Source organism: Ochotona curzoniae, unplaced genomic scaffold, assembly GCF_017591425.1.
Source record: "Ochotona curzoniae isolate NIBS_2020 unplaced genomic scaffold, NIBS_Ocur_1.0 contig_2723, whole genome shotgun sequence".
NCBI lineage: Eukaryota > Metazoa > Chordata > Mammalia > Lagomorpha > Ochotonidae > Ochotona > Ochotona curzoniae.
In genome coordinates this window covers 2,195,749-2,214,702 of record NW_024465573.1, presented here as the reverse complement: position 1 = coordinate 2,214,702, position 18,954 = coordinate 2,195,749, and the positions used below count along the sequence as shown (strand labels likewise).

Below are 18,954 nucleotides of genomic sequence, written 5' to 3'. Positions count from 1 at the left end.
GAAGAAGAAGGCTTAGAGGCCAGGGTCATACTGCCTGTGTGGACTCAGGCCTGGGTCTGGTGGCTCCGTAGACTCTGCCACGCACTGACCAGGCAGGCTCTTGGCATGAGAAGGTGTCTTGCATTTGATCTCTAATGAAATGCTCTTTCTGTTGGATGGGCATGCTCTGGAACGGACCAAGCAGTTTTTAAAAGGAATAAGATCTCAATGTGCCTGGCTCTGAGCTAGTTACAACTGTATGTTTGGTCATCCAGGTCACAATGGGGCTGGGCTCAGAAGAAGCAATGCAGGGAACATGCTGTGTCCAGGTGAGGGAAGGAGGGACCAGGGATTTGACTGGGACTGAGCCAGGGCTGTGGGGCCAGTGGAATGAGGATTTTGTGGCAAGAAGAAGCTGCGGTGGAAGCAGGTGCAGGCGCAGAGGGTCGGAGCGACAGGTACATGTTTTGCCTGATCTGTTGCCAAAAGGATTTTCTGTGAAGATGAAAACGTTTAACTAGAATGAGGTGCACTGGGACACCACGTAACTACTGTGCCAGGTTGCACGGGTGGCTGGTCAGGGAGTTGGCTTGCCGACAGGGTTATCCTGTGCCCGCAGAACCACACTGGAGACAAGGAGGGGCAGAGGGCCAGGCCGAGTGGTGCAGGGGCTGCTCTGCTGGCAGCAGGCGGGGAGCAGGCTGCAAAGGGAGTCACACGGGAAGGCAAGCCAAGCCTTTGTTCTCTTTCTGTGTTTCCGTTTCTTGGGGACTTGGGCCAGACCTAAGTGTAAGAAGTTAGGACCACAGCCTGCACAGCAGGAGATGAGCAGTCAGACTTTGTGTTGGCCGGGTGGTCAGGTAGGCAGGGGGGACAATGAAATGGTCTTTGTTGTGGTTCTGAAATATAGCCAGGTGGGAAATGAGTGAAAGACTTGGGGCCCTCTCGTGAGTACAGGTGCCTCCTGGGTGTCCTCATGTACCTCTTGCAGAGTCGGCGACTGTTGGAATCTCTTGGGTTTTCTGGTCGGCAGATTATGCTTCCGGGTCACAGTTTCCTGTGCAGGTCTGTTCTGTTCTGTTTTGTGCCTTCACGTGTTTGTTCTTGCTGGCACTTGAGGCTGTGGTTTGTTTGTTTTTCCTGGAACAGTGGCCTCTCTTTCCATGCTCGGAGCCTGCTTAAGGGTGGATTGATTTTGCTCCAGTTCTCACTACTGCTTGCTGGTATTGAAATGAGAGGGCTAGTGGTCTAGCTTTTCCTGCCTGTAAATCCACCCCCGAACCCCCCAAGCAGAAGTCTCATCAATTGAACTCAAGTGCCAGATAGCCAATCTTTGTAGAACTCTTGAGAAGCCACAAAGTCACATCCCGATGGCCAGGCACTTCCCACCCCCCTCCTTCTCGGGTCCCTTGCTTTAGTCCCATAAACCAGTTGTCATCCTGTTTTCCCTACAGCAAATCAAAGCTTTCGTTGGGCTCTAATATCCAAAGAGTTTTAAATATAATACAGGATCAGATCATTAGCACATCATAGAGTTTCTTTGAAAGGTAAAGTACTGTGTGGTTTTTGAGAATGGTCACACTGCTGGGAAAGTAAACAGTAGACTCCGTGGAGGCAGGCAGTTCATTTCTTTCTTCTTCGTTTTCACTCAGCTATGCATCCACCCACCCATCCATCCGTCCAACATTTTTCTGTCGGTCTTCCTTGGAAACAAACATCATGGAATGCATGCTTCTGCAAACACGCTCTATAATCAGGCCTATGTTTCCAATCTTGTCCCATCACTCACCTGGTTGACTTAGATCTCTCAGGAATTCAAGTTAATTACCTGAGGATAAGACTAGTAATTCACACTAGAATGGTTGAGGAAAGTAAATGAAGTAATGCTTAATACATCTTTAGCACTCGTCAGAAGTGTTCAACGCCTGGTAACTTTGAGCTATTTTTATGAATTCTTGCAGGTTGAAGGTTCAGCTTTGAGAACTGTGCTGTTAACGGGGGATTACTCAAAACCCTAGCAGGAAATCTGCACTAGAACGGAGGAGTTCCACTTAATAGCCATTCACTGAGTGTGTGCTGAATTCAGAGACCATGCTAGGCAGTGTGGGACGCCAGGAGCGTGTGGCTCTCAGTGCAAGCATATTCAATGCCTTAGTCCCTGCAAGTGAGAGAGTATTAGAGTAGCTGTTCTGGAGAGGTGGAGAGATGGGTCACAAAAAATACACCAAATTCCATTAGGTGGAAGAGGAGAAAAATGACACTCCAGTCATAAGTAATGAGTTATACATGGAAGCCTGGAGTCAGGGTGTACATTAAGAAAGCTGGGGAGAGGTCTGTAGAAATAGAATATGGAAACTCTTCAAGAAGATTTAAGGAATAGAAAGTTTTGAAATAGAGATGCATGTTATTTACTTTTGAGTATCTTAGATCCCGTTCTGTGGATTGTGGACGTTAGTATTGGGTTGCTAGTAGGGAGAGGTACTGAGCTTTATATAAAGATAGCTGCATTTTAGAAAAATCTAATGGCAAGAATGTGAATGAGGAGGAGATGAGGGATACCACTTAGTTTATTTTCTTGTGCTAAAGCACCATAAGGAATAATTCATGAATGATAGAACTGGTTTGACTCTGGAAGCTGGGGTTCTGGAAGGGCCATCTCATGGCAGGAGGTGGCAGCGCCAGTAAGCAGAAAGTTAGAGATGGGGCAGGAAAGGACTAAACCTACTCTGGACCCACTCGGGTGTTCGCCCATCCCTACCTGCTGCTCCCACCCTGCGCCATGTTGGTCCATTTATGAAGGCACTGATTAAGGTTTTGAAGATTTATTTATTTATTATCAGCAAGTTGGATTTACAAAGAGAAAGCTCTTTCACCCACGGGTTCACTCCCCAAGCAGCCACCATGGCCAGAGCTGAGCTGATCTGAAGGCAGGAGTTAGGAGCTTCTTCCAGGTTTCCCACGCGGTACAGGGTACCAAGGCCTTGGGCTGTCCTGCACTGCTTTCCCAGGCCACAAGCAGGGAGCTGGATGGGAAGTGAAGCAGCTGGGACATGAACTGGCACCCACATGGGATTTCGATGCATGCAAGGTTTGAGTTTTTAGCTGCTAGGCTACTGCGTCTGGGACCACTAATCATGTCTTATGGGTCACACCTCTTAACCCTGTACACTGGCCAATAGATTTTAATGTAAGTTTTGCCAGGGGTGTTTGAACCATAGCAAAGTCTCTTGGAATAACCCAGGTAAGAGACTCCAAGGACCTGAACCAGGAATCACTCATTTTCATGTAGAAGAGATGGGGCTGAGAGACTAGGAAATGATGGTGCTGCTAGTGATGGCAACAGTGGAGGTTGGGAGGAAAGGTGGCCTGGAGACAGCTCAGGAGGAGACACCCTGGCAGCAGGTGGGTGGGCCACAGGAGCAGCCTGGAAGCAGGCAGAGGACCTCTGACCAGAGGCCTGAGGCCAGGAACAGCAGGAGATGGACAGTGAGGTGAAGGTTTGTATAGCAAGGTAGGAAGCAGTGATGGAGATCGGAAATGGACTAGCAGAAAAACACTGGCGTGCCATCAGAGGGGAGGAAGAGGGGATTTTCAGGAATAATGCAGATGACCACCAGTATCTGAAGAGCAAAAGGAGCATGATATCTGGCTTAGGGATGTGGATGCTGGAGCAGCAGGGTCTATGGACGCACGGATGAGGAAATCCCATGGGTAGGTTGATCACTTAGAGTCAGAGCCATGTGACGTGGGATGCATTTCCTCCGGGTTGGGATGTTTGGCCTATGTTTTGGACTTTGGCGTGACTCCCTCCACAGCTGGTCTTCAGCTTGGAAGCACCATATGGCTTCACGTGCCAGCTGTTCCACTTTAATTCCGCTTCCTGCTGATGTGTCTGGGAAAAGCAGCAGAAGATGGTTCAAGTGCTCGGGTTCCCTGTATCCCTGTAGGCGACCCAGACGAAGCTCCTGTTTCCTGGCTTCAGCCTGTCCCAGACCTTGGCCGCTTTGGCCCTCTGCGGGATGGGTGAACCAGCCGATGTTAGATTGCTCTTTCTGTTTCTGTGTTGTTCTCAAACACATGAATGTATCCTTGAAAAGTATACTCAGAGAGTGCAGAAGTGGGGCAGGTTGTGGTCTGAAGACTGGGGAGCTGTGTTCTTACGAAGGTGAGGGGCAGAGGACGGTTACCATAGAAACTTCTCCCCGAAGTTGGGATTTCCCTCTTGGGAAGTGAATTGTCCGATTCTTAATCTTACCTGGGCTTTGGGCTGTGTTGCCTTTCCTGTTTTGTGGTCTGCTGGTTCTTTGGGAAACTTTTTGTTTACACAGGTGTTTCCCCAAAGATTTAACCTAAGTTAGTCATTTCTTAAGGATTTTTGTCTCAGATAAGCTGTCTTGGTGACAATGGATGGGATGTCTATTCACAGATGAACCCTGTGAATCTTACCCCTGGTAAGAACACAGGTAATTTTTAACTTTGGTATCTCAGGATGTAACCTTGTTGTGGGTTTCTTTCCCCCTCGTTGGGCAGCTTCTCAAAAGGCTGGAGAGAGAAGCAGATTTTCAACTTTTATCACTGGGACATCTTCTTTTGTCCTTGCCTGTCTCTTGGCAAGGCGTGGCTTCTCCTACAGAAGCAGGAACAGCCGACTTCCTTTCTCATGAGTTCCTGGAGGAGTAGGGTTGGAGAGAGAATGAACTTGAATGGCCTTTTTGGGGAGTTTCTTCTTGGGCTTTCTAAGATTGATCTGATATTGTTGGAGTGACCCTAGAACTCTGTCTTGTCCTTCCACGTGGCGCCACCTGCTGCTTGCCCAGGTGCGTCAGCCAGGGAGCTGGGTTGGAGGTAAAGCAGTAGGACTTTCGATCTGGTCCCCTTAGGAGATGCCAGTTCCACAGGCAGTGGCTTACCCTGGGCCCAGGTGGAAGATTTGGCTGAAAAGGCTGTGTTTTACATTGCAAATGGGTCTGTAGGGACAGATGACCTCCCTCCTGGCCTGACTCTCATGCAAATGATGCTGTCCCTTCCTGCATAGAGATGGGAGGTGGCCCTACAGGAAGCTTCCCACGCCAGCAGCCTGCAGGGTCCTCGCTTTGCATGCCCGCTGCCTCTTCCCCTTTTTGGCTTTTCCTATCCCTTGCCCTGCCTCTTGCAAGTGTAACCCTCCCTCTTGCGCATCTCCATTCTCTTGAAGCAATATGAACTCCCACTGGAGTTTAACTGCATTCAATTTCTCTTCCCCTTCTTTTCTTCATTTCCTACTCCATTGAAAACCCGAGCTCATATCAAGCAGAGATATTTTTGCAGCTCATAAGCCTTGGTGTAAGTAGATTAGGTACTGCGTACAAGGACACTCCAAATGCTTATGAAAAAATTGAATTAAAGAATGCATTTTTTTTTAAAGACTCATTTATAAGTCTTGAAAGATAGAGCAGGACACACAGTCTGAGTCTTCTGAGTTGGTTGCCCAGATGCCCTCCAAAGCCAAGGCTGAGTCAGGCTGTTGGAACTCACTTCAGTCCAAATGCATGGTCCATCTCCTGCTGCCTTCAGGATCCTTAGCAGGAAGCTGGGTTGGAAGCGGAGGAACTGGGACTCGAACCGGCACTGCTGTTTGGGATGCGTTCCAGAGCGTGTCTTAACTCTGCTGCTCCAAAACACTTGTCCCAAAAGTTTATTTTGGTGTCAGATTTAAAAAAAAAAAAGGAAGAAGAGTATAATCTACGCACATAAGAGATCTTCAAAAATTCTTGAAAAGTGCAACTAGGAAGAAAGCAGCCATGGATTTTAATTTTGGGGAGTGGAGGGCACTGAGTAAACCTGTTTTAAGATTCAACTTTCTAAGGGACCCTCAAGGCATTTGGATTAGGGAGATGTGAAGTATGGGTTGTCTGATCTGTTGATCTTTTTCCTCTGGGGCAGAAAAGCAGGACCAGCTGTAGCTGAACAGGTGATAATAGGCTGTGGGGAGGTACAGGTGCTGGGCTACACTTTTTTTGTGTGTGTGTGCTAAAGTCTTCACCATGAAAACACACCAGGATCCCATATGGTGGCCGGTTCTAATCCCGGCAGTTCCACTTCCCATCCAGCTCCCTGCCTGTGGCCTGGGAAAGCAGGAGAGGACTGCCAAAAGCCTTGGGACCCTGCACCCATGTGGGAGACCTAGGGGAGGTTCCTGGCTCCTGGCTTCAGATCAGCACAGCACCGGCTGTTGCGGTCACTTGGGGAGTGAATCATCAGACTGAAGATCTTCCTCTCTGTCTCTCTTCCACTCTGTATATCTGCCTTTCCAAAAAAAAAAAAAAAAAGATAAATAATACATCTTAGACCACATTAGTCCATTCATGCCTAGGAGGAAAGTGTTTTAAAAACATAGTGGAACCATGTTTGTGAATGCTTTCAAAAGATTATTGTTATTTTTGAGAACAAAAATATTCAGACTGAATGTGGAGGTTTTGATTTTACAGCTTGCGTAAAATGAGCCAGTAGTAATGGGTAAACTCCACTGAGACCTTTAGGTCATAAATTGTTTGCTATAGACCGTTTCTGATGTGTAGCAGATGCTAGTTGGATGGATTGACGAATGGATGGAAATTTAAATGTCTAACTGCCCTACTTGTCCAGTCCCTGGTCCTGTTCCTTTTGACATTGGCACCACTGCTGCCCTCTCCTGGCCAGCTGCAGTATTACGGTGCGGTACACCCATAGCAGGGCCCCTTTTTCCCGTGTGTCCCCAGGCCCTCATCCTAGCTCCCTGAGCTGGCTCCTTTGCACTGGTCTTTAGCCTCCAATCGCTGACTGCCTGCCTTTCCTCCTCCCCTTCCCACCCCACTCCCTCTCTCCATCTGCCCCTGCAGCACTGCCAGTAACTCAAACCGCAGCACGCCAGCCTGCTCCCCGATCCTCCGGAAGCGGTCCCGCTCGCCAACCCCACAGAACCAGGACGGAGACGCCATGGTGGAGAAGGGCTCGGACCACTCATCGGATAAGTCCCCGTCCACCCCGGAGCAGGGTGTGCAGCGTAGCTGCTCCTCCCAGTCCGGCCGCAGTGGGGGAAAGAATTCCAAGGTGAGCTGGGCCCGTCCAGGAAAGCTGGCTTGCAGAGGGGGTGGGAGGGGGAGGGATCAAGAGTAGCTTGCACCGTGCAGTGACCCCAGTGTGCCTGAGATGGTCATTGTCCCACGAGGCCAGGGTGGGGCAGGTGGTAGAGACCCCAACGATTCTGCAGCCACCTTGCTGTCTCCTCTTGGGGGTCTGGAGGCTCCAGATTCCTTCTGAGCTGGGAGATGATGCTTCGTGGTATGGGAGGTGGTCTTTTCTATCTGCTGCCATGCTCAGATTTGGTCCCTAGAACTCGGGTTGAAGGGACAACCAGAATGCTACTTTTAATCTCCCTGCTGCCTTACCATTGCACTAACCCACCTGGCACTCCCCAGGCAGAGGGGACAGTGGCAGGGCCGTTCCCTCCCTCCCAAGCTTGTTGGCATTTCCACCTGAGCAGCCCAGGGACGGGCGTGAAAGAAGCCCACACCCCACCCCACGCCAAGTGATGTGTCTTGGCCCCTCAGTCCTTGGGAAAGCAGGGTATTTCCTTGCCCAGACTGTGCTCAAAGGGTGTGGGAAAGGGCTGGGGCCCCTGGGGAGGCCCACCTGAACTTGTCTCCTGACTTCTTGTTCTTCCTCTTCTTCCCCACCACGTCCCAAACACCTCCTTTGCATGCATGGTCTTAGTGTCACAAGCGCCTCTCAAAAGTAAGCCATCTTTTGTCTCTTTGTATCTCCCCTCTAGTGTGGAACTGTCTGCAGTGCTCCGCATCCCCGCCCTCTGCCCCTGCCTATTCTACCCAGATGTCCTGCTTGGTCCCTCTCCCAGAAGGGCCGGTCCCACTGTCCCCGCCCCCCTGGCAGGCTGGCTTGGAAGTCCACTCAGGGACCATCGCCATGGCACCCCGTGTTGGGGAACAGACGCTAGCCCCTTGGCCCACTCCCGTGTCTGGCTGCTCCCCCTCACACTGCCTGATTCCCTCCTTATGTGGCGCCACGTGGAAGCGGTGTTGGTGTCACCGCCTGGGAGGTGGGAGGCCCCCCACCCCGGCCGACGGGAGGCCTCTCGCCCCTTTGCTCGGTGATTATTTTCTGGCAGTAGTGATTGGAGTAGTGAGGACAGCTGCATTGATGGAGGGGCAAGATGTGAGGTAGCAGGTACAACACCAGCAACATCAGCAGCTCTCCCTACAGGCCCCTTCCCTCTGTGTATGACTCCCCACCCAGAGCTGTGCAGACCCTGCTTCTCACAGCTGGGAGGCTCCATGGCGGCCCCTAGAGGTTGGTCAATGCTGGTGGCAACTCCTCACCGCTGCCAGATCCTGGGGGCAAAGAGACCAGGTCAGGGAGCGGTGTCACCTTCCGCACAGGACCACCCATCCTGACCCCCACATCCAGGCCTGATGGGAAGGGTCCACGATAGGGATTTTAGGGCTGGGGGCTCAGGGAATGAAACCCAAAGGGGAGGGAGGGGAATACAACATGAAGAAAAGCCGAGGGTGACTTAATGACAGTCCGAGTCTCTGACAGTGCCTGGGGAGCGAGCGGGAGGAGGAGGAACTGTTCTCTCTCCTGAGGGATGAACAAGGAGCTACACGGCTAATCCCGCAGGCTGTGACCTTCAGCCTCCCAGCACATCCTGCTGCCGAGGCTTTTAAAATAGCTGGAGCCAGCGCTGGACAGGGGCAGAGGAAGTGGCCTGGGGTGCGGAGGCAGCAGGAAGGTCTTTGAGGTTCAGGTGCTGGCATGTCTGTTGTCTGCCTTCCTTCTGAGCCCTCGTACCTTTGGCCTGGTTGGTGTGGGTGCTGGGAGAGGCACGCAGTCTTCATTGCCTTCTTCCTCCCGTGGCTGGAGTGGTTCCCACTAACTATCAGCCGCAGCTTGGGGTGTGTGTGCTCTGGTTAGCTCGGGGATGAGGCAGGTTTGGCTCTGCCGCAAGGAGGACTGCTTGTAGAATCCTGAGTGATGGGGTCTGTTTGGGGAAGCCAAGCACCTGCCCATCCTCCAGCCACGCCCCCCCAGGCAGTATAGTCTGTCCCATACATGATCTGTGAACCAATCCCGAGTAGTTGTGTGAATTCAGAGACCACAGGCACGTTGGTCCGTGAGAGTAGCCAGGCGCACTGCAAGCAGCAGGTGGACTTCTGATTTCCCATTCAGAAGAGGGAGAGGTCCTAGCACGCACAGGGAGCTGAGTGGGAACCGACAGCTCCTCGCAGCTCCCTCCATAAGCGGTCAAGAGGGGTGACGGAGCAGGCCTAGGTTTCCTTTGCCTTGGAGGCCCCCCAGAATCAGGTGGTACCTGTTTGCGTTAGTCACACCCTCCGGGTTCCCTGGCCTCAGGTGCCTCGCCCCCGTCTGATGTCTGTCATTTGCATCACCACTGACCCAACCACCAGCCTTGGAATGCAGTGAAAATCGGGCCGACTTGCACGAGGACGGGTCCCCAGTTGGTCGCAACTGGAGTACGCTGGTTTGGGGCGAAGATTTGAGAAGGAGGAAGCTGAGAACCAGTGTAGGATGAAGGTTCCACAGAGGCCAGGGTCTCAGGGCATGCTGCAGGGAGAAGGGCAAGCCAGGTACAAAGATGCCCTCGCTCATTGCATGCCTCTCAGCCTGACCACTGTATCCCTAGCGCAGTCAGCATAGCCGGGCCACCTCACCCCCAGTTTCCTGTCTACCTCTTAGAAGAGGTGAGCTTCCAAAGTTTTCCAGGTGAGTTGAAGGGTGCTTTGGCCCTTCGGTGAAATCAGGTTTGATGCGTGCATTGTGTCTGTTCCTTGCTCAGGGCCTCCTCGAAGTGTTGAGTTAGGTGATCTCTCGGGCACCCCTCCCCTGGGTCTGTGGGCTGCTGAGGATGACCCATGCTAAGTGCAGCCTTGCCCAGAGCAGAGCTACAAGGCGCAAATGTCGACTTCCCCTCTGAGACCTGGTCTGTGCCGCCTGTGTCCTCTTTGGTGGTAATGGCCTATGATGGCCACGAGAGGGAGCGTGGGGCCGTGTTCCTGCCTTCACCAGCTGCTGCCAGCGGGTAGTGCCTCCTAGAAGTGGCAGGTCAGCCTGCGCTTGCGCCCTGCCTCCTTCCCGCGTGCGCGGCATTCCCCTCGTGCGGTGGCCCTGGCACACGGTCGACGTTTTTCCCATCATGCCAATTCTAATTCATGATTTTCTTTCCAGTACAACAGACTTAACCTGATCAAAGTAAGACGTTGAGTTTTTCTCCCTTCCTATTGAGTGTAGTGCTGTTCTGGTGTGACTCGGCCTGCCCGTAGTCTCGTCTCCCAGTCTACCTGAGCTTTCGCTTGGGGAGATGTCCTGGGCATGGGGGCTTTAGTCTGTTTCCAGGGGGTCTTGTGTTCCTTCATATGCTTGCTCTCAAAGCCCCTTGTAGGAGAGGCAGTGGCAGCTAGGAACAGACTCTGCTTGGTCCTTGTTCCCCACACCTTCGTCTTTGTCCTGTGTCCACGTTCTTTAGCTAGATGCATCTGTAGGCTGTCAAAGGACTGCCCTGCTGTGCTCCCTAGTTCTGCGCTTGCTTCCCCGGCTCCATCCTCTGGCCAGGGGTGGCGTCACTGTGAAAAGGACAGATATCCTCTCTCTCATGTCAGGGGAGCCCTCTGGAATGTTCTCTTTCCCTGTGAGACTGGGACCCGCACCGAACCTGAACTCTGGCTTAGGAACACCTAGTCACAAGGACCAACATCACCCCTGCAAGGCTGCTGGGCTCCGTGGGGGCTGCGAGGGAGTTGGGAGACCCCAGAAGCACCCTCACTGTTGGCTGAGAAGCTTCCAGGGCTAGCTGGGGAGGAGCCAAACCTCCAAGGGCCTTGCTTTGCCTGGAGTGAGAATACCCACCCCTTACAAAAGAGCATCCTGGAGACACGATAGCCACGTCCTCGCAGAGCTGGTGCCAGGTAGGGTACAGCTTCCCTGCCTGCAGCTCTTGGTGGCCCCGAAGCTCTGTGTTGCAACCAGATTCAGAGAACACCGGGGTCCGTGTAGCAGGCCTCTAACAAGGAAGACCGAGGCCCAGGCCTGCCCGAGACAGGTGTGCCCAGGCTGTCAGCTGCAGATCCCACTGTCGCCCTTTTTGTGAGAGTCTGCCATGAAGGACAGGGCACTGAGATGAGGAGCCAGTGTCACAGGACCGGGACGCCACCTGGTTTGGGTTGCATGAAGCTCCAGGAAGCTGGCCAGATGAGGCTTACAGGGCCCAGAGCAGGAGTGTGTTTTGATGCTCATCAGCCAAGTCGGGTACCCTTAGGGCCAGAGGGTGCAGAGGGAGCCCGAGGCAGCTGGTTGTCCCATCCAGCCTGCTCCACACATGGGCGCCTTAGCCACATTGCTCGGGTATCCAGGGGTCTCTGGATTTGTGCTCTTCAGTTGCTGTGACCCACGGGATCGGAAGAGGGATTAAAACTGTATTGGGGGTCCTCGGCTGGAGTCTTGGCTGAGAATTGACCCTGGAGAGCTGCGGCCACAGGGGGGCTGGGAGTCTTGGCCTACCTTCTGGCCATCCTCCTCTTGGCCTGAGGATAGAGTCACTCAGAGGCAGCTCCCACGCAAGCCTCACTCCACTCCATCCCGAGTAGAGTGGAAGAGCCAGGGGAGGGGGCAGATCTCCAACCACCTGCTCAGCCGTACAGTCATTCCCCCCTGTGGACAGAGATACGTGACCCCAGCAGACATGTTGACCTGTCCTGAGCCTCAGGCCCCTTTCCACTAGGTACGGGGAGAGGATGCAGGGTGCCTGGTATGTGTGGGACTTACACTCCTGGATATACAGTTGAGGTGCTGACAGGCAAGTGATGTTCCCCTCTACCCAGTGATTCTCCTCCATGTCTATCTACCCCTTAGCAAACTTCTCACTGAAAATGCCCCAACCCCATTGCCGTCCACAGGGGAAGGCAGTAAGGACTGCACACAGGCCAGCCACCTGAGCCTTCCCCTACCCACTCTTTCCCATCCAGATCCCATTCTTCCAGGGACTGGGGTATTGGGGAGTGTCTGAATTCTCAGGCTGGGTTGGGGTCTGGGGTTGCTGAGATTAAACAGACCTCATGGGCTGGCTGGAGAGGCCCAACCGCTACCCCACAGCAGACCCCAAGCCACGCTCCAGCTGTTAAACTCAGCTGTCCCACCAGGCATTGGGACAGAAGCAGAAGCCATCTCGCCTGTTAACCAGCAGTTAACCTTGTCCAAGGTTTCAGGCATCACCACAGTGTCCCACACTGCTTAATCCAGAGGGGCTGACTTGGAAAGGAGGCTGTGCTGCCCTCCACTCACACCTTGCTTCTGATCAGGGTCTGTTCGGGGACAACTGGCTTTCAGGTGTCCACAGCACGTCCCTCACCCCCAGCGGATGACCCCTGTGATGGGGTTCCGACTGCCTCCTGGTTGAGCTCTGGCTGGTGCTGCCGCTGCCTGCCTCCCTGACCGCCCTGAGCACAGGGGGCTTCCAGCATGGGCTGCTCTCCCCGGGCCTCCTTTCTGGGCTGTCTTGAGAAAGGAGGCCCCTCCCGAGCAGCCACATGGGAAGTGTTGGGCTGCACTTGGGCTCCTTCTCCCTGCCCCCCACCCTCCGCTGTCTGTGTCCCCTCCCCCTGGAGCCAGGCGTCCTCTGGCCATTTCCAACATCCATTCCTCAACTAACTTTGCTTTCTCTTTTATTTTGTCCTTTTCAGAAAAGCCAGAGTTGGTATAATGTAAGTATTGCTTTCTCTTCTTTGGGGTGGCGTGAGAAGTGCAGGGAGGGTGAAGTGGAAGGGAGGTTTGTTCCTGCAGTGGTTTGTCCTCTGCAGCAGCCTGGGGGTGACTGTGCTGGGATGACATGGCTGTTCCCTTGGTAAAGGAGCAGGCTCTCAGGCTAGGGGGCGTGAGAGAGAGTGAAGTCCAAAGTCGGTTGCAACCCTGCCACTGGGGCAGCCTGGTGTGTGTGAGTGTGTCTGGGGGTGGGCCCTCCAGTTCACCAAGGCCATTGGCAAAAAAAAAAAACCAGATGACCTGGTGTCAATAGGGCAGCTGGCCCGTTTAAGGGATTTGGCATCTGTCCCTGGGTACCTTCTCTCACCCAGCAAATTCCTTCCAGAAAATAGCCGCTGCCCCGTGTGAAGCCCCAGAGGACCGATGCACAGGACACCCCGCGGGCACCTCACACCCACAGCATGTCCACTGGGGACAGCAGACCCTTCACAGGCCACTTGCGCTCATGTAGACTGGGTGGTGGGCCTTGGAGCGTCCTCCTTGGAGAGCAGCTGGATGGAGGCTCTCAGTGGACTCCAGGCCGCGGGGCCGGAGCACAGAAGAGGGCCTGCCCTGTTTGGGATTGGATCATAATCAGCTCCCTCCTCCTCTGACCCCAGATCCTGCTTGGGCAGGTGCCAGGGTTGTGGTACAAGTGCCAGGGAAGGTGGCAGCGCATGACAGAGCTGAGGAGGGCAGAGCAGGGCTGGGCAGTGGGTCCGGATCACCGGTATGGGCTGGGCTGGTCCCGCTAAATCCTGTCACTTCTGACCCCACTCTGATTCTCACAGCCACCCCCTGACCACCACCGTTTTCACTTCCTGTTCCTTTTCCCACACATGAGAGCTGGTGTCTGAGCCCACGGCCCACTGACGGCTGTAGAAAGAGGTGCTGCCTCTTGGGTGGAGGAGGAGGGGAGGCGCTCTGCCCTCTGGTGGCCCGGAGGTCAGGGCGTGAAATGACAGGCAAATGAGAATGACGGTGGAGCTGGGTATGGCTTAGGACCTGGGTTCCTGACTCCCTCTTCAGGAATCCTACCCCTCTCTCTTCTCTTTCCACAAGTACATCATGCACATGTGCCACCAATAGCCCGTGACATACAGCGCTGGTTCTCAAAGGCCCATTGCACAGGGCCGCTGGCTGGGAAGCCTCCAGTGGCTTTCCATGCTCTGGGGTTCATGTTGTTCTTGAAACCCCCCGGTGCTACACACCGTGAGCCACCTGCACAGGTTGGGGTTTCCTGGCAGCCCTGCTTGCTCTGTTGCTCCTGGTGTGTCTGCCCTCCACCATGGGCCTCATGGCTCAGGAGAGCCAACACAACAAGGACAGAAAGAGGAGGTAGAAGTGGCAGGTGGGCATGGTGAAGGAGAGAGAGAGGAGAGAGAGGCAGGTGGCCAGGGGCTTCTAGCTGCTGAGCAGCGGAAGTCAACAGCCTGGCCCTGGAGTGGTGTTGTCGACTGTCTATCATTTTATTCCTTTCTGTGTTTCCTTCATGTATTTTGCACACTCTGGGCAGCAGGTGCACAGGGTCAGCCAATGCACAGAGCTCAGTGGGGTTGTAGCACAGGGGACTGGGCAGCTTGGGAGGGGAGCCCCTGCCTCCTTGCTGAGGTTGGTTCAGATGATGCCAATGCTGGCACGTGTGCACAGAGTGAGACGGTGCCAGTGCACCTCCTCATGGGGACTGGCTTGCATTGGAAGCTGGGCGGGGGTGGTGGACTGTGTTCCTGGCTTTAGCAGGAAGCTGCCACCTGGGTGTTTATTCGAGACGAGACACCCACCTGAGTCAGTGCATGCAGCAGTGGGCCACGACTGCTGGTTTAGCGCCCAGCCCCTGGGGTGGCTGGGTTCTCTCCAGGAGGCCTCCCAGGTGTTGAACTAACTACACCCCTGGGCTCCCACAGGAATCCCCTTGTCTTGCCCCTGCTGCTGTGACCAAGCCTGCGCAGTCCCCCACCTTGGGCCTGAGTTGTCCTGGGTCCCTTTCTGGAGGATCCCTTCCGCCCCTCCTCCTCTCAGCTCAGGAGACATTGGGATAGTCCTCACTCTTGGTCTCCCTTGTGCTAGCTCAGCTCTCCAGCTCTTATGAGACATCACCATGGCACCAGAAGTCCTCTGGATAGGGACAGGTGAAGACTTTTTAATCCCAGTCTGGGAACAGTGAGAAACTCCCCGCCCACCTAAGAGTGTGAGGGCCTGCTGTTTCCCCTGACTCTGATGGGAGTAGAAACCCACCCATCATCTCCCCATGCCCCAGTCTCCTCCTCCATTTATGTGCCCCCACCCTTCGTCTGCTCAAGACAAGAGATCTTATTTTCACTTGGGTCGCCAAAGAGGAGTTGTTACGGTGTGATGACAAGCCACTCGGTCTAAAGAGTGGATCACATGGAGGGGACTCCAGTGTCGTGGGGGGAAGTTACAGAAAGGAGCTTTCAGGATTTGCTGGTCGTGGCATCTCCTGCTGCCCCGAGACTCCACCAGGCCTGGCCATGGCTATTTCCATCGACCCCTCCATTTCATTCTCCTGGGTCTGCAGTCCTGAAGCTGCAGCTCTGGTGCACCTGGAGCCAGAGCCTGGGGAGCGAGAGGGGCACATTCTTCCCCCGCCCCCACGGTGGCCATCTCCTGCCAACTTCCCCAGGGCTGGGCTCTGCCTCTCTGCCTCCCTCTATCTCTTCTCTACCTGTTTCTCTGGGAGTCTTTCCACCCGCCTACCCCGGCAGCCATCCCTTCCCCTGCAGATGTTAGCTCACAGCCAGCCCGGTGCTGACTGTTCCCTCTCCATCTGCACCTGGCTGTGCCCTACCTGTCTCGCTGTCTTTCTCACTTCCCTCATCTCCCCACTGCCCCCTGCCCCACATCGGTCTTGTGCCTACCCAGGCTGGGCTGGTGGGTTTGCAGATCATAATTGGTTTCTTCCTAGGTGGGGTTAATGCTCCAACAAAATCCATCTGTTTTTCTCCCGGGCTCCTCCACACCCTCTCCTTCCTGCTATGTCCGGGAAAGGGGTACCACTTGGTCCCAGCTCCCTGTGTTTGCGGTAGAGTTAATGTTTAGCCCAGGGCCAATTCCCGTGGCTCAGACTCTTGCCCCGCCCTACCCAGCCCTTGGTGAGGGGGTGGGAGAGGCTGGGGTTGGCACACACCGAGAGGCATCACTCTGGCCTTATCTTGGCAGGTGTGTCCTGCTTCTGTTTCACCCTAACTGTCCTCCTGCATGACTGCCCAGAGCTTTCCTGGAATCCCTGAGAGGTCCCAGAGCCTCCTGTACCTGTCTACTGCCTATGCATGACGCGCTGGTCACCCTGGAGAACGGGGCCACTGTGTTGGCCTCTGTGCTGCTAAGGACGGGGTTGTGCTGAGGCCGTATGGGCTGGGACTGGGCTCTGAAAACCGTGCGCAGATGTGTGTGCCTTCAAGGTGTCCATGACAGGGTGGCAAGGCAGATAAAGACATTGGAAATACCTCATGACTCGCTACTGTAGGAGATGGGATAACTGAGGCAGGCATAGATCATTTCTGGAGCAGGTGGTAGTCCAGTAGCATTAGCTACCTGTGTGATAGATGGAGGTGGGAGTTGCATCTGGGAGGGCAGAGGTCATTCGAAAGAGGGGACAAAGGGCTTGTTAGGAGAGGCTTGAGCCAGGAGTCCGACTCTTCTTTGTCCACTTTGGCTACAGTGGGCTGCCCTAAATTAGCATCCCTGGGTAGGGACCCTGGGAACTGACATTTCTTAATGTAGTCATCTGCTCATGTTGAAGGAAATCTCGAGTGTTGTTGAATCAGATCCCTAAGACTCACAGGCCCCCCGAGACCCTCCCAGCCAGGTGGCCCAGGTGGGCAAGGGGAGCTGGCCCATTTTTCTAAGGTCAGCAGTCCACATCTTCCCATGCCCTGTGGGCGCTGCTCTGTCTGCAGCCCTTATGCCTGCCCTTGGCCTGGCTCCCAAGGCCTTCTCTGGATTTGGCGGCTGCCTTCCGATGGACGGGGGTGTGGTGCATGTTCAGCTCCTAACCTTGCTACTTCACCCTCGACATGTGATTAGCTGTCTGGGAATCTAGCTGGCCTTGGGTCCCTTGTGTTGCTGCTGGGATGAGGGTGGGGGAGGGTCCTTGGACCAGGATGGAGTGTCTCATACAGACCCTGCAGCTGTCAAGCTTAGCTTCTCCGGGTGACCACTCAGCCTTTCCCCACCTGGCACGCATGAGGCCGAATCAGTGAACCTCCCAGGTTGGCTGCTGTTGGCCACTGGGGGCCAGGGTCTGGAGACAGTGTCTCCGAGAAGTCCCCGGGCTGTTGGAGTCGTTCAGATTTCATCATCATCACACAGTGCCCTTGGCACCTCCCTGTCCCTTCCCCCACCCAAAGCCCTGGCCAGCAACTTTCCATTGCAGGAAACATCTGGCTGGGGAGGCCTGGCTAGGCTGGGGGTTACTGGAGGACATTGGCCAGGACTGTCACCCAGATCCTGTAACTTGAAGCATGTGCAAGGCTCTCGGCCCTGCCCGCCCACCCGCCCTGCTTGCCTCCCTCCTTTCACGGGTGACTCTAACAAAGAGCTTGTTTGCTGGACAGCCCAATGGAGCACGTTCTGCAGGGATAAAGGGGTGTGTGTAGGGGTGGGGATGAGATCAGGCCCTGTTGGCCATGGCCAGGGCTGGCCCCTCCGCTTTGGGAGGGCTGTGAGTCATCGTGACCCTGTGCCCGCCCATTGAACATTGATTAAATGTGCCAGTGAGGGGACAGACTGCGACTGCAGAGCCGAGCATGCAGGTCCCTCTCCGGAGCTTTAGACTGACTACTCTGAATCACTCCACCGTGTGTGAGTAACCAGTGGGGCTCAGCCTTCGCCTCCTGCTGTGGGCCACCTCTTCTTGTGAAGTTTGCCTGTCCGCCCAGGGACCTGCCCCTGGAGCCCCCAGCCGGCCTTGTATACCTGCTGTGGCCTCTGAGTCCTCTGGCTCTGGCCCGACTCTGGGAGTGACTGCACTGACCAGGAGGGGGTACCTCAGGCACATGCCACCCTCCTGTCCCCAGGCCGCTGTCAGGCCGAAGATCAGCCGAGAAGGACGAAGCAGAGTCCGGCTGTGGGAGACTGGCCAGCCAGCCCCGCTCGAGAGCCATGCTGTGACCACACTCTCCAATTTGTGAGCCTTCGTGCTGGGAACATATCTGTAGGAGAGGAAAGAACCTCAGGCAGGGTCTCCAAGAAGTCAGGCCAAGTGAAGCCAATTGTTTTCATTCCTCCCTTGGGACAGTCAGGAGTTGGAGCGCAGGAGCTGGGTTCCCCTGGTTGGGGGGGCCATGGAATCTCTCACGGAATCTGGGGTCCTGTGGAGCCTCCTGTTGCAGCAGGAAAGCTGGGCGCTACGGGGGTACCTGAAGAGGCTTACTGACACCCCTGCCGGGGCTGAATACTGTTGCTGGCACGGATCTGAGGAAATCCCGGCTGTGAGTGTGTGACCCAGTTTCTCTGTCTGCGATGGTTCTCTATGCCTTTCCATGCCCTGGGCATCTGTGCTCGCCAAGGGCCTGGGAACTGATGAGTGACAATCCTTGAACCTGAGTCCTTGGATAGTTTTGAACTCAAATAGGGGAATGGTGCCTCACCTGGGGAGAGCAGGATTGCAGGGGTGAGAAGGAAGAGGGCCAGGGTTTCTGGTGTGGGGAGGTGCTGGGTGGCAAGTGGAGTGTGCTGACTTGTCTCTGCTTCTTGCCTGCTTCTTGCCACTGAGTGCTCTGCAGCCTGGAGGCGTCTGTGTGTGCCCCTGGCCTAGAGAGACTGTGGACATGAGGTTTGTCCTCCCCTGTCTTCAGTGCTACAACCTTGTCCCAAGCAGAGAAGTGACTGCCTCCTCTCCTCCATGTGGATGCAATAGCCAGACTCTCCTCGACGTCCCCACCACCTCTGTCTCTGCAGGTGTCTGAGGTCTCATGGGGTAAAAGAGAAGCTGGAGAGAAATGACCATGTAGACAGGATATTAGAAATAGGAAGCTTTTGGAGTTCCAGGTGATTGGAAGGCTAATGTCCAAGTTCACCTGCAAGGACTTGGGGCCACCTGGTCAACAGCGTCTCAGGTTGACAGAGGGCCAGGAATATATAGTGGGGGAGGTTTGGGTGTGTGTGTGTGGTGGGGGAGGTTTGGGGGTGTGTGTAGGGAGAGAGCCCAAAGCAGGTGAACATGCTCCA

At 54.7% G+C, this 18,954-nt stretch overlaps 1 protein-coding gene across 8 annotated transcripts in view; it reads left to right on the top strand.

The window, feature by feature from the left end:
• Window positions 1–18,954, top strand: part of GRAMD1B (GRAM domain containing 1B) — a 191,573-nt gene that overhangs the window by 145,883 nt on the left and 26,736 nt on the right. For 4 of the 8 annotated variants that reach the window (XM_040976790.1, XM_040976789.1, XM_040976787.1 and 1 more), the window contains 2 exons: window positions 6,837–7,047; window positions 12,708–12,728. In XM_040976790.1, the coding sequence (XP_040832724.1) occupies window positions 6,837–7,047; window positions 12,708–12,728 (232 nt within the window). Of the gene's footprint in view, window positions 1–6,836; window positions 7,048–7,710; window positions 7,732–10,200; window positions 10,225–12,707; window positions 12,729–17,175; window positions 18,216–18,954 lie in introns of those variants that run through there. The other 4 variants (XM_040976788.1, XM_040976792.1, XM_040976791.1 and 1 more) reach the window with 3 other exon arrangements.